Source organism: Lathyrus oleraceus, chromosome 7 (genome assembly GCF_024323335.1).
Source record: "Lathyrus oleraceus cultivar Zhongwan6 chromosome 7, CAAS_Psat_ZW6_1.0, whole genome shotgun sequence".
In the NCBI taxonomy this organism is placed as follows: Eukaryota; Viridiplantae; Streptophyta; class Magnoliopsida; order Fabales; family Fabaceae; genus Lathyrus; species Lathyrus oleraceus.
The window spans coordinates 128,357,259-128,370,483 of NC_066585.1; the positions used below are offsets into that span (position 1 = coordinate 128,357,259).

The 13,225-nt window shown below is 33.3% G+C and overlaps 1 protein-coding gene across 1 annotated transcript; it reads right to left on the reverse strand.

The window, feature by feature from the left end:
• Positions 1-869: 869 nt before the first annotated feature.
• Positions 870-5,560, reverse strand: LOC127107827 (uncharacterized). The gene is made up of 9 exons (XM_051045156.1): positions 4,966-5,560; positions 4,765-4,857; positions 4,358-4,462; positions 3,897-4,049; positions 3,329-3,427; positions 3,108-3,236; positions 2,185-2,364; positions 1,642-1,758; positions 870-1,156 (listed from the first exon to the last, which is right to left on the reverse strand). The coding sequence occupies exons 1-9, from the start codon at positions 5,218-5,220 to the stop codon at positions 995-997; spliced, it is 1,293 nt and encodes a 430-aa protein (XP_050901113.1). The 5' UTR covers positions 5,221-5,560; the 3' UTR covers positions 870-994.
• Between the last annotated feature and the right edge of the window lie 7,665 nt (positions 5,561-13,225).

Sequence of the window (13,225 nt, forward strand, 5' to 3'; positions counted from 1 at the left end):
AACATAATATAATAGGAAATGTTAAATGAAACTCTTTTGACTTATGATTATAGCTTGCAATTTGATGGTTATATTCATGCAACAAATATTTTTTTTTAAAGTGGAATATAGCATTTTTAAGATTAGAAGGGTGTTGTGTTGTTTCATTATTAACATATATGATATATAATGTTGAATTAAACTCTTTGACTTATGATTATAACTTACAATTGAACGAACGTTATAAAATTTAACTTTTTTTGTTATTGACTATTAATAGAATGTTATATATTTAATTTATGTAATCTAAATCATTATTTTTATAAGATTAAATTAATTTAATGTTTTAGTAATTAATTTATAAAGGCACAAATTTTTAACTAATTACTTCTTATTTTGTAGTAATTATCTATTTGTGATTGTTAAATTCTTACTCCACCCAATTCTCTCAAAAATCCAAAAACACCTTCAGATTCTAGATTCAGAACGTGTTTTTCAAGTATTTAGATTTTAAGATCTAAGCTGAAACATGAAGAAACGGCTGTGTTCTATTCTATTGCTTGCAAAAATAACCTCTAAGACATCATATTTGGCATTAAGATAAAGGTGGCAACTGATGAGATCTTTCCACCAATGGAAAACCCATTAGCTTCCTTGTGCGCAGGCGAAGGAGGTGCTGTATTCAGAGCATGGAGAGGCATTCACTAGGAGCCCTTCTCGCCAATTTCTGTTTCTTTTTCCTCTGTTACAAAATACTGTAACATACAATACCTATACTTCAACATAACTATTTAATAATTTCACATCATAATTTGAGTGAGAAGAGATGAATGTAGGCTATACTCACCAAGTGTGAATTGACAGATAGGAAGAAAAAAAAAACTAAAAAGTACTAGAATAATAAATAGTTTATGTAGCCTCAGATTTAGAGTCATTTACAAGCATTGAATTTCAAACACTAAATTAGAGATACAAAAGCAAAAAGCAAAATGCAGGTGAGGAGGGGCAAGAACCATTAGACTGACTGTACACGAAACTTATTGGCAACATAGAGCAAATGGCTAATGTTTGTCGACGGGTAATTTTGTAGCAACTTGAGATTTGAAGTGAAATCCCCTGCTAGGAGGCGCTTGCGAATGAGAACTAGCATTGCACAACATACCCGGAGAAGAGTCTCCTACAGAATATTGTGTCAGTTTTACATCTAAAAAGTGCTTAAGGCCAAAAAAATAAACAAATTACCCAAACTCATATACTTCCTGAACTACCATCATCAGTTCTATATACAGTTTGAGAAGTAACAGGAATTTCAAGTAATATTCACCGAAAACTAGTGACATATGATACACACACTCAAGCACTATCATGCACAAAAGAGAGAACAAAACATCTGTTCTACTGTTTCCAATAATATGACCATAATCTTCATCTTTTCTTAACTGTCGGGATCTTCTAAAGAGGAATAATAGTAAAAATGCAAAGTGAAACACTAATAAAAAATCAACACTGGTATGAGCATAAACTTCTTTGCTCCTAAAAGTAAATTTACAACTTCAAATCCAATCTGAAGTCCTATATTATTGTCATCAAAGAAGTGAGAGACGATGAAAGTGCTACATGCCATTACATTAAAATAAAAGGTAAATTAGAACAAGATTGTACCTGTGGACCCTCTGGATCACCTAAAAGAGTGTCCCAAATGTGAAGGCTGTCGGCAAAATTGAATTCCTGAGTCAACAAGAGAGTGATCCATCTAAATGCATAGAATTGGGGATTGACCTGATATTCAAAAGAAAAATTAGCCATTTCTGATACAGTTTAATAGCCAAAAGAAAATACATGGTTGAATAATTTGGCAAGCATGCAAAAAAGGTATTAACATAATGGTCAAAATAACATTTGTAACACAGGATCACAGAAGTTAATAATATCACTAAAGCAAAGAAGCAGGAAAGAGCCCACTTTTTGTATATTCAATATTTAGTTTATTTAACAAATTTAATATAACAGAGAAGTGAACAAAGACCACAAACAATTGCATAACAGTATATACCACAAAATGCAAACAAAAAATAAATAGCCAACCACAATATCAAGAACCCCAATAGTTCAAAATAGATGCATGCAGCAAACTCAATATATTTCCAAATGTAAACTAAAAGCAAAACTGTAACTATACACAATGCATATTTTAATAACTCTTACTTTGGAAGTCATCTCAAGATGACGCCACAGCTCCTCATCGTGTTTTCTTAAAAGCTGGGACAATTTTGTAATAGTTGAACGAATTCCCACAACACTATTATCTAGTTGTTGAACAAAGTTATCTCGGAAACCACTCAATAGCTCAACAAAACAAAAGAATGCATCAGCTTCAGCAAAAGCCTGCATATTGTATTAAGGAGCTATTAAAGCACGCAATAGATAAAATAGAACATAAATATAGCATAAATCTACGTGACTCATTATTACTATCTAAGAATTTATTTTCTAACAAAACAACATTCTCATAATCATAGATCATATTCATAGCAAGATTTCTTTAAATTGCCGTGAGTAAATGATACTACCTTTTAAACTGATCACATCTAAATTTTGATTTGTCATCTAATCTCTACCCTTATTATGGCTTCCTCTTTAGTCTACGCATACACTTGGAAATATCATTCAGTTGAACGAGGAAAAAAACATGAAATTGTATGTGTGATTTGTGGAAAAGGTAAAGAATGACAGATATGCATACAGTGCTTCCGATGAAAAGACTAAGAAAGGGAAGTGATTAGCTTATCATGGGTAAGCAATTTTTGAACAGAATTTGCAAAATCAATGATACACAAATTATAGTAAAAAACAAAGGTTCATAGGAAAATTTGAAATTTAAATTAGTAGGATTTTACACAACAGCAACAACCAATTCTTATCTCACTAAGTAGGTAATACTATTTTACACAACAAAAACAACAATCAAGTCTTAGCCCACTAAGTAGGCAATAAGATTTTACACAACAAAAATATAATAATTTAATGTTATAAAAGGAAGTCAACATCAGGGTCATATGCTCTATGATGGACTATATACTGGAAAACTAAGAGATAACAGGAAGTAAAAAAATATATACTATACTCACTGCATTTTCTTCATCAGGGTCATTTTTTAACACATAATATAGAGGAGCCAATATCTCATTCATCCCTTGAACATATTTTACACCTGGATTTAACTTTGCAAAAATAATTAATATGTTCTTTAAAGCCTCCTGAAAATGTCAGTAAAAAAATAATAAGTTGGTGCCGGAAAAGACATGAATTACGGAGATTATACCAATTTCTATAAAAATAAAGGAACAACCTGATTAGATTTTGCAAATTTTGAATCACCGGAGAAAAAGTGGAAATCAGGATGAGTGCGCTTTACATCTCGGTCAATCTGATCTATGATTTCTGTATCCTACGAAATGCAAAGAGGATCATTTATTTTATCAGAGTACTATAGTACATACGCTCATCAAATTTATATAGTCGTGATATAATCAGCCTTAAAAAAAATAACGTTTAACGAGTAGCAAGATTATCAGCAAATATGTAAGAAATTTGCAAAGGCCTCTGTCAAACAAGATTATAGAAAAATGATCAAAGACAGAGTAGAAAAACAAATAATTAACATTACTGATATAACAAATGTGTTCTAGTATTCCATTCTTTAAGCAGAGGAAATTTTGATTTCACATAGAACAGTTTCCAACTGTCACTGGTCAGCTGTTAACTTGTCACCAATTTAAGTAACATGTGATAAGTATCATGGACTGATGTGTCATTCGACAATTTTATATACAACATAGTTGATAGTCCTGTGTGATCAGAAACTTCATATAGAAATATTCAAATATATAATAAAAACAGATTTTTTTGTACTATACCTGAAAGAACTGATTCCATACGCTGGTCTTCCCAAGACTCAAAGGATGCTCATCGTGAGGGATTTCTGATCTAGAGAGCAAGGCCCTGTCACGTTTGGCGGCATCCTCAGCATCACCACTTGTGGAGTTGTACATCCTCCTTGTGATTTCGGACTAGCTAGCGACATAAACATTCAGAGCCAAAAAGATAAAGCAAATAGAACAACATGCATTAAAAATCACCAAGTCTATCAAGATTGCACTTAGACAAGCATGCACTCTACCAATGTAAAATTGGATCAAATTCAAAAATTAACTCCTTAGAATTATCTCTTCCCCTAGCCCCGAAGTTTAAAATAAAAGTGATTCTACAGCTATTAGTTCAACCGATCACAATTAAGGAATTTTTCTAGACCACACACACGCAACTTTTTTTTTTTGATAACATGAAGATGTCAGTTGTTCCTAGGCAACTAACTTACAGGATTCATGAGAATCTCCTCTTTGAACTGTTTGTATTGGGACCTCTTCTTTGCTAATTCAGATGACCAAAGTCCTCGATCCGGTGGAAGATATCCAAGCAAAAGCTGCAAACATCAATAAGCATAAGTTGCAATAGTATTCTATAATTTCACTTGCTTCATTCCATCAACAAAAATAAAACACTCTCTAGTTCATACTAACAAAAAGCACCCAAACTAAATCCCTATTTGGAAAGCATCATTAGACTTCCATCACTGCATTTCCATCCATAGCAAATAAAACATGGCAACAAACATTCAACTCCAACTCTAATAAAAACCTTGTTACTTCAAATAATATTCCATTCTCTAACATCAATAATCCTAACCAGCACTAATGAAGAAACTGATTGAAAGAGAAATGGCACCTTCCACAATGTAGAACGTATCCCAGCGGAATCAGGCACACCTTGACACGCGATCCTTCTCAATTCCCGCATATCCATCACCTTCCTTGACAACTGAACCAAACCATACAAAAAAAAAAATCAAAAATCGTAAGCAAACACGATAATGAACTAACATCGCTAAATTGACTAGTTAAAGTGAAAACGGAAAGCGGAAACTACCTCAGTCAACAACTGAGCCTGGTGAGAGATATCGAAATCAGAAGGAGGCGCATCATGTTGATCTTCGGATCGAGAATCCTCGATTATCTGCTCGGGCGGAGGATCTTGAACTACGACGGGAGGGGACGGAGGGCGCGGCTGTGAAATTGGGCTGTAGAAGGGTGAGTTGTCTTCGGTGGCGACGGAGGAGGGAGGAGATTTAGGTACTGACCAGAGAGAACTGTTGAGCCAATCGGGGACTTTCTTCCTCATCATTTTGTTCGGTGATGGAGGAATATTGCGTCTTTTAGGGTTTCTAGATTTTCATTTTTTGATTGATGAGAGAAGAGATGAACAAGAGAACACTACACACCATTGCATTGGTTATGGAATCATCAACATCTATGTAACAATTTTAATTCCTAAAGTTTATATTTTTAAATTATTATTAATTCATAGATTCAGTTTTAATATGAAACTATTTTTTTGTTAAAAAATATATGAATTATTTTGGAATACCAAGAAGAAAAATATTACATATGAAATATGCATAATAAACAAACACTATTCGTCGTCAACAAAACTTGCATAACTTAAAAAGGAGATCCACATTATCTAATAAATTTGCATATCTATATTCTTCTTGAAATATGTCGGCAATTCAAAGATTTCAATTCAGCTCCAACAACTTTTTTTTATCTTTTTTACAAGATTATGTTCTTTAACATTAGTAATATTAATATTAATAGTTAGCTCCTAACAAAAATCTAATTTGAACTTTCAAATTAACGTCATTGAATCTTCTAATCAAGAGTATCTTTCCATAAAGACACCATAATTCTAATATATATATATATATATATATATATATATATATATATATATATATATATATATATATATATATATATATATATATATATATTTGAGATATGATCCAAATAACGAGTAAATCTAATAATTAATGTGTTATTGCTATCACGGATAACATCATTACAACAATTATTTGTTTATAAGTGTCGAGGCCTATCATTTGCATGTCTTTTGAATTATTAAATCATTTAACTTGTCCAAGGATAAACCACAAAGTTTCCACATACTTTTATAATTTTTATCATAAACTCATTTATTTCGCCACTACTAAATCCAATAACAATTAGAAGCCTAAACATTTCTTAACTTGTTATCACCATTCGGACTAATTTCTTCAGTTAAATTATACTCAGTTCATTATTGCATTATTCTAATGAAGAATCTTCCACGATTATTAATATCCACCAAATGAGTCCAAATCTTTATAACTAGCGGGAAATCTCTCGGGGCGTGCATTGTTGTTTTCTCAAATTGGTCACAATGAGGACAATAAGATTCTTTCAAATGCCACTTAGTCATCCGTCAATTTATAAGAATCTTATTGTGTAAAACTTGACACATGAAAACTCTCACTCGCTCCATAATATCCAACTTCCAAATTCTCTTCCAATTTGGGACATTTTCATTTAAGTGAAGCCTTACTAGTAAATGTTATGATTCTGCTACAATAGTAAATCTTCCCAATCTATCTCCTGGCCAAAGACAAACAACATTGTCATTTTGCATACCAGGAGGAAGTATAGAAATAATGCGATGAACAACATTGTTAAGAAGCACATTAAAAATCAAATATAAATTCCACTCTCTCTCATTAGTGTTGACATCGCATAATCTCCAAGTACTAATGTTCTCAAGCACTATGTCAACCATATCTCACAATCTTATCTTCTCATCCAAAGGTTTATCATCCCAAGAAAGGATATTTGTATCATTTCCAACACCCCCAAATTTGTTATCTCGAAGCATTAGCCAAAACTCACAATAGACTTCTAATGAGCTGAATCAGTTAGACTCATCATAACTTCCCCATTCGTAATACCACATCGACCATATTTTCCATTAAGAACTTAAGTCCAGAGACTTTGTTCCTTTATTCTCAAAGCACATCTTAACTTCATAAGACAAACATCATTCATGTACTTTAAATTTCTCAAACCTAACCCTTACATTTCTTTTGGAAGAGTAATTGTACTCCAACCTATCATATGAGTTTATGACCTTCTTTATTATCACCACAAATGAAATAATATTTTATCCTTTCGATTTCATTAAACATGCATTTGGGAATATTCATAGACATCATTGGGAATTATTATATCCTCAACTCTAAAACTCATGGCGTTCCTCATTGCTGAACAAGCATAAGCTACACGACAAATGCAACTAGACATTGGTCTATATTTATACAATTCTTCCCACAAGCTTCTTAGTTCAGTAAAGTAATATGAAACTTTCTTGTTACCTTGTTTCAGATTTGAAATTTATTTATTCAACTTAGCAACTCTAATTCGATCACCTCTTATGAGTCAATCATTGAGATCATTCTACATATCGACTGGATTGTTAATGAACACCACACTTTGAGCAATTGATGGTGTGATGGAATTGATTATCCATGTATGCACCAAGTTGTTACACTTTTGTCATGTTGTGTAATTCAAGTCACATTCATCAAGAACCTCAATTGATCCATCCAGGAACTTGGATTTGTTCTTCATTGCCAAAGCTCTTCTCATCTTCATCGACCAAGCATGGTAATTTTCACCTGATAATGCAGGAGTTACACATATCGTTGATAAGTTTTCTAAAGGATGAACATAGTAAAGATCAAGTTGTTGATTAATGTCATTGTTGTTATTGTCTCTCGTCATTGAGAACAAATAAAAAAATTCACACAAATGGAACAGAAAGAATGAACTTCAAGAACAAAGTTTTCAATAGAACTCGAATCTTCAGAACGAAGATATCACCATGAAACAAGAATGAAGAAAAAAGTTATCGATCGCGCAATAGAAGCAAAGAAGGATGAACATGCTCTTATACCATATGAGCAATTTGATTAATACACACACACACACACACACACACACACACACACACACACACACACACACATATATATATATATATATATATATATATATATATATATATATATATATATATATATATATATATATATATATATATATATATATATATATATATATATATATATATATATATATATATATATATATATATATATAGAGAGAGAGAGAGAGAGAGAGAGAGAGAGAGAATTAAGAGAAATATCATTTTCATCAAAAAGTAATTTGAACGAGATATTTTGAAATTCTCTTTCATGATCGCATCTTACAACAACAATGTTTCAACATTTCTCGTTTTGAACTTTTTGCAAATAGTTTTGAATGATTCAAACGAATCATCCTTTTATTTTAAAAATAACACACACACACACGCACACACACACAGACATACACACACACACACACACACACACACACACATATATATATATATATATATATATATATATATATATATATATATATATATATATATATATATGAAAAAATCATCAACAATAACAAATCCATATTTCTTTCCACTTAAATTATTTATTTCAACAAAACCAAATAAGTCTATGTGAAGTAGTTCAAGAGGTTTGTTTTTAGAAATGACACTACGCCAAATAAGGGAAAAGAGGGCGCTTATTTTGGCCTATAACAGCGCTTTTAAGCGCCCTCTAAAGTGGCGCTGGCATAGGTAAAGACAGCGCTTTGTTTTCCTGGAGAAAGCGCTGTCTAAAGTGACCCTTTAAGGCCACATTCTAGTGCGCTTCCATAAAAAAACGCTGTCTAAAGTGGCCCATAAAGGGCCACCTTAGAGGGCGCTTTCTGGATAAAGCGCCCTCTAAAGTTGTCATGTAAAGCCACCTTAGAGAGCCACCTTAGAGAGCCACCTTAGAGGGCGCTTTCTGGATAAAGCGCCCTCTAAAGTTGTCATGTAAAGCCACCTTAGAGGGCGTTTTCTGGATAAAGCGCCCTCTAAAGTTGTCAATGTAAAGCCACCTTAGAGGGCGCTTTCTGGACAAAGCGCCCTCTAAAGTTGTCAATGTAAAGTGTTTAGAGGACGCTTCCTGCAGAAAGCGCCCTCTAAAGTGTTAGTTATTTTAAAAAAATTTGTTTGAAAAGCAGTGGGTATTTAATTGGGAACCTGTTCGCATGCTGCAAAAGTGTAAAATTCATATTGATTTCATCCTTTAATCCAGTGTTATACACCATTAATTCATTGATATATACAACATGAATCCATTTATATACAACATTAATCCTCCATATATACAACATTAATATATGATTCTTTGATCAACAATATACAACAACATATTCATGATTTAGTAAAACTAGTACAACAACAATATACAACATATATACAACAACAACATTCCATACATATATGTACAACAATATACAACCTAGCTATATGATTCTTTGATCAATAATGAATTGACACAATTCATCCTTCATTTCATCCAAATGAGCTCTTGAGTAAGATTTGTATTCGTCAAAGTACTACAATTAAGAGAATAAAACATATTCAAGATTTAGTAACAAATTAGATGAAATATCCGATAATATTAAAATAAACCATAAGTTATTATTCCATACCATTTTTGGGATGTCTATACGATTCAACGCAATGATATCTCTCATAAATCTCAATACAAAAAATCCGCAATCGACCGAATTGTTTTGCTGAGGACACTATAAAGAAAAACAAACAATATATATATATATATAGTTAATTTCTTACAAACACTATTATAAGCAAAAAATAAACACTATTATAATTAAGCAAAAATAAGATACTTAATATATACCTCAACTCTGACCCAGGTAATGTCCTTCCTATTACGATAATTCTTTTTCGATCTAAATTTTAGTATTGCCCTAACAAAATAAAAACGTATATTGAGATCAATCTGACAGACATAATTAAATATACAAATACACACGAATATTTAGGGGAATTTCACTTACGCGTCAACCGTCTTCTTCATACTCGGATATTTACTCCAATCACCCGATAACGAATCCAGATAATACACTATGAGTCTCGAAAGATCCATAGCAACCAACACCCAGTGACCACTGTAAAATAAAACAAAAATTTAGATGAATGAAAATTTTCTACGTAAAAGATATACATAGATTAGAATGAAATTATTAGAAAGAAAATCTAACCCGTTGCCAGAATTAAACGGTAAAAAATACAAACTGGGTGCAGTATTATCGTCGGCCGCCATGAATCTATCGACTAGATCATTCTTTACGGATGTTGGATTTTTCGTTATTAACGTTGCGTTGATACGGGAAGCAGCAATAAAATTGAAACGGTTACACAATTCAGTTCCCCGCATCAATGTTACATACATATACCTTAAATAGAAACATAATAAACATTAGACTACTCATTGAAATGTGTAAATAAATTGTTCAACTAAGTAAATTATAGATTGATCGGAGTACCATATGTATGTATAAATGACAGCGATGCCCAATTCGTCGTGTTCAAAAAGTTGTTGCATGTCCTCCTTTGCAATTATTTCGAAATGAGCAATTCCGAAAACACCTTCATCAAAATCTATACTACGAATGGCCCCGTGCATAATATCGGACTCTTCCACCATTTTCTCAAGACGCATCATAATTTGAGATTTTGTCCCGGACGTCGTTGGAATATCCTTACCAGCGCTTTTCAACTTTCGACCGGGAACCTAAAAATTCATATAAAATAAATCATGACTTTTTGTGATGCAACAGAATCGTTGCGTATATAATTAAATGGGTATATATATTTGTACCTCTTTTTGAGATGCAACCGACTCGATGCGTCTTGAAATCCCTTTACCAGCTTTGTGTGTGGGTCTTGTAGGAGTCTAACATTACCATGTAATAAGGATTGATTAAATATCATAATTGTAGCTGAATTGAAATGTGAATACTAAATATTCATAATCATTTAGAACATATATACCTCGACATCGGGGAAAATTAGATCTGACGGCCAACCAACAAAGGATCCGACTGCATCTCGCATCAACGTTGTCTCTGAAACAACGTCAGGTAATGGTAGAAGGGCGTCCGTATCTAATACAAGGTCAACCGAAACTTTCATATATCCCACCGGGAGGGGATTATGGTGAAGTAATTCACCCGAAGTATTGTGCACTTTTCCCTTGCCAACTATGCGATAAGTTGGTGACGATAGATACAGCTGACAAGGTGAAATGCCCTAAACCAATAATAAATGTTATTGTTAACATGTATATGTGTTAAGTAAAAAAGTGCTATTTTAATTTCATAATAACATATATAATTACCTCGGGAAATTTCGGTTGACAATTGATACTAGCTCGGTCACTAGTATCTTTTGCCTCGGAAGCGCACCTTTCCTCTCTATACCTTGCATTCTCGTTTTACAGTTGGAGTACTTGTGCCCTTAACTCCGCCAAGGTCTCCATCACCTCTTTGTTGGTAGGATTTTTTGTTTTTGGTTTTTTATAAAATGACGACGGAGTCACACCAAAACCCTTACCTCTCACACGACCGGAATACTCAGGAACATTTAGTACTCGACTAAGTACGCTCCTGCAATCCTGGACCTCGGCTGAAGGTAAGGTTTGGGATAAAGTCTCCTGAAATATTATTAGAGGAGATTAAAAATGAATTATATGTCTAACAAAATTTTCGATATAATTAAAGAAATAATGTTACATATACTTACACATTCGTCATAAACATGTTGGACCGCTTCAACGACAGCCCCATCCTTCCCAACCCGAGCAGCCTTCCATAATACGTGCTCCGGAAGAGATGTTGCGTCACTTTTCTCCTCGGCTAGCTACACATTGAATTAGATTATAAGATCATCAATTATAACATATTGTGACAATGTATAAGCTCATAGCATTTGAATATACTCACAATTCTTTGTTGTAACCGTGCATATCCCGTACGCTCTTTTTTGTACGGATACGCGGGTTTTGATGCCCTTTTCCGATTTTTGTCGCTTACTTCCTGGATAAAAAAGTTTAAGGCATATTAGAACCAAGTAACTTAACAATTGTATAATACCATAATTAATAGACATTACATGGAATTTTTCGTTTCTTCGTTTGGCGACAAAGTTATTCCATTCATCGGCTGAAATAATCTCGGCATACTTCATTGGCCGTTCTGCTTCAACAAATTTTCCTTCCTCATCCTTGAGAAATTTGTTGGACAAAAAGGATCGAAATCCTCGGAGTCTTTTTCCGGCCAATTGAATACAATATTTTTGCCGGCTTTCATCGATGTGAAAGGATCTCTAAAAAACATACACATGGAGTGTGTTATTATAAGTAATATTATAACAATATATGGTCAACAAATAGTCAACAAAAAAAACATATAACAATATATGGTAAGTACCTGTATCTCGGACCATATTTTTTCTTTGCCAACCTTCAATTCCGGACTTCTCCAATTATCACATATAATCGGAATATATTGTCGAACAAGGAAACCAATGTAACTTGCCAACATTGAACCGTTAGGCTCAATTAGTTGGTCTTCAGCACTCCAATGTACTTCAAATTTTACACCCTTGTCTCTTGCACGAATGATTGACTTCATAACAGTCAATCCTCGTTTGATTTCTTTTTCAACATTGTTACGTGATCCATTCGCGTTATGGGTATCGTCTTGGTTAGCCATTTTATCTGTAATATAGAAATGATTCAATAAGACCCAAGTAAGACAATGACCATATTCGTGAAGCTACACAAAAAACACATTCATATACCTTCCATTTCTCTCATGTTACAACAATCTAAACTCTTTTTTTTTATCATTATTGAATACAAACTCACACACACCTACTGCATACAAAAGACCAATGCAAACTTATGGTGTTTGGAACATGAACAAACTTGCATCCATAATCATCAAACTTCCAAGCACAAGCTCAAACACACTTCAAATGATATCAGTTTTCAATCAGAAATAAAAAACTCAGTTTGCCCTAAACAACATTAATCAACATAATGCACAAAATGTAAAACTAAGTTTAGAAAATGCCTTAATCAAACACATGAAGAAAGTGAACGGTAACGATGGAGAAGAGAAATACCTTCAAGGTGACGGTAACGATGGAGAAGAAAGTGAACAGTGACGGTGGACGCAGATAACTCAGTGAACGTGAACGCAGCAGCAGAAAAAGGCGACGGCGACGACGACGGTGAGGGAGGGAGAACGAACGGAGGACGAGAGTAATCGCAGTAGAGAGAAAACCCAGTTACGTAAACGAAATAGCTTGTAGAGAGGGAAAATAAAGAGACATGCAGTATATGTTATAATTT

Excerpts from the sequence above, each read along its gene's own strand:
- LOC127107827 (XM_051045156.1), bottom strand. The coding sequence starts at position 5,220 with ATGATGAGGAAGAAAGTCCCCGATTGGCTCAACAGTTCTCTCTGGTCA. Across the intron at positions 3,237-3,328 it reads AATTTGCAAAATCTAATCAG|GAGGCTTTAAAGAACATATT; the intron begins GTTGTTCCTTTA and ends TGACATTTTCAG. Across the intron at positions 1,759-2,184 it reads ATCTTGAGATGACTTCCAAA|GTCAATCCCCAATTCTATGC; the intron begins GTAAGAGTTATT and ends TTTGAATATCAG.